The sequence below is a fragment of the Olea europaea genome, unplaced genomic scaffold (assembly GCF_002742605.1).
Source record: "Olea europaea var. sylvestris unplaced genomic scaffold, O_europaea_v1 scaffold34917, whole genome shotgun sequence".
NCBI classification, from domain to species: Eukaryota; Viridiplantae; Streptophyta; class Magnoliopsida; order Lamiales; family Oleaceae; genus Olea; species Olea europaea.
This window is the reverse complement of record NW_019254028.1, coordinates 1-1199: the sequence shown is the minus strand read 5'-3', so window position 1 is coordinate 1199 and position 1199 is coordinate 1. Positions and strand designations below refer to the sequence as shown.

Below are 1199 nucleotides of genomic sequence, written 5' to 3'. Positions count from 1 at the left end.
GGCGCAACTTCAAAAGAATTTGATGCATTTGGCTGCAATCGCTGATTCCCAACCGCAGACACCAGCAATGCCTCCCCAGGTATATTGACGCCAGCCAGTTACAGTTTACTAATAATTTTGCAGACGTCTTATTCATGTGTTGGCACATACAGATGTCTCCACATCCAGCAATGCAACAAGGAGGGTTTTATGCGCAGCATCCTCGAGCCGCAACCATAGCTCAGCAGCCAGGTATCTTCCTCCCAAGAGCACCCTTAAAGTTCAACAATCCACATCCAATTCAAGATCAACAGCAGCTTCTAACCCAACAAGCCATGCAAGCGCAAATGGTTTTACGGCCTCGTGGTGCCAGCAATGGTGCACAACCCACACACAATGACAGCACTCTCGGAGGAGGCAGCAACGGTATTCCCACTTCAAATGATGTGCAAGGAGTAAACCAAGATAAACCCGAGTGTCAGGCCTCTGGTGCTAATGCTGGCGGAGATGGAGATGAAGCAAAATAATGACCTCGTGAAAATTGTGAACTGGTTGTTTATAGAAGATTTAATGTTGTGGAGCAAGTGTCTTCTGGCCTTTATATAGTTCAACTAGGAACCGAGGATCCGCGTCACCTCTTATAGGAGGCGTATGGGTAGGGTGGTTGTAACGAGTTTCAACTTGTCTTACTTCTTAGTTAAGCCTCCAGTATGGAGAAAGCATTTGTCTCAGCTTTGATGCTTATTGTTCTATAATAATGTAAGTTCGATTCCATAAAATTTGTGTCTGATTTAATCATCAATATCGACAATTTTGATCATGTGGGATTCGGAAGCAAAGACTTGATTATATTGAAGACCCAAAACCTCATTTTTGAAGGTCAAAGATTTGTAATCGTACCACTTAAAAGGTTGACGAATTTATTGGATTAATAAATCAGCTTTTTACAATCTCTAAAAGAACAAACACGGTGTTGACACACAAAAGTTCAGCCCAAATCGAATAACCCAAGGAATGAAGCCCAATTGGAAGATTCTCAAATTAGATAGCCCAAAGAACGGCCCAATCGGGCAATGCAAGATAAAGGCCCAAATAGGGAAATCCATGGACGCGGTAATACCATCGTCCAAGGTTACGAGTCGCCCAAGATTTGAGCGAATGAATTGCCATGCAGTCGTCCAGAATTGTGACCTTGTTCTCGCCCAAACTTTCGAGTCGCC

At 43.6% G+C, this 1199-nt stretch overlaps 1 protein-coding gene across 1 annotated transcript; it reads left to right on the top strand.

Moving 5' to 3' along the window:
• The first annotated feature begins 6 nt into the window (after positions 1 to 6).
• On the top strand, positions 7 to 799 carry LOC111386303 (GRF1-interacting factor 3-like). Its single transcript, XM_023010768.1, has 2 exons — positions 7 to 79; positions 153 to 799. The coding sequence occupies exons 1-2, from the start codon at positions 23 to 25 to the stop codon at positions 504 to 506; spliced, it is 411 nt and encodes a 136-aa protein (XP_022866536.1). The 5' UTR covers positions 7 to 22; the 3' UTR covers positions 507 to 799.
• Positions 800 to 1199: the final 400 nt, after the last annotated feature.

Excerpts from the sequence above, each read along its gene's own strand:
- LOC111386303 (XM_023010768.1), top strand. The coding sequence starts at position 23 with ATGCATTTGGCTGCAATCGCTGATTCCCAACCGCAGACACCAGCAATG. Across the intron at positions 80-152 it reads CACCAGCAATGCCTCCCCAG|ATGTCTCCACATCCAGCAAT; the intron begins GTATATTGACGC and ends TGGCACATACAG.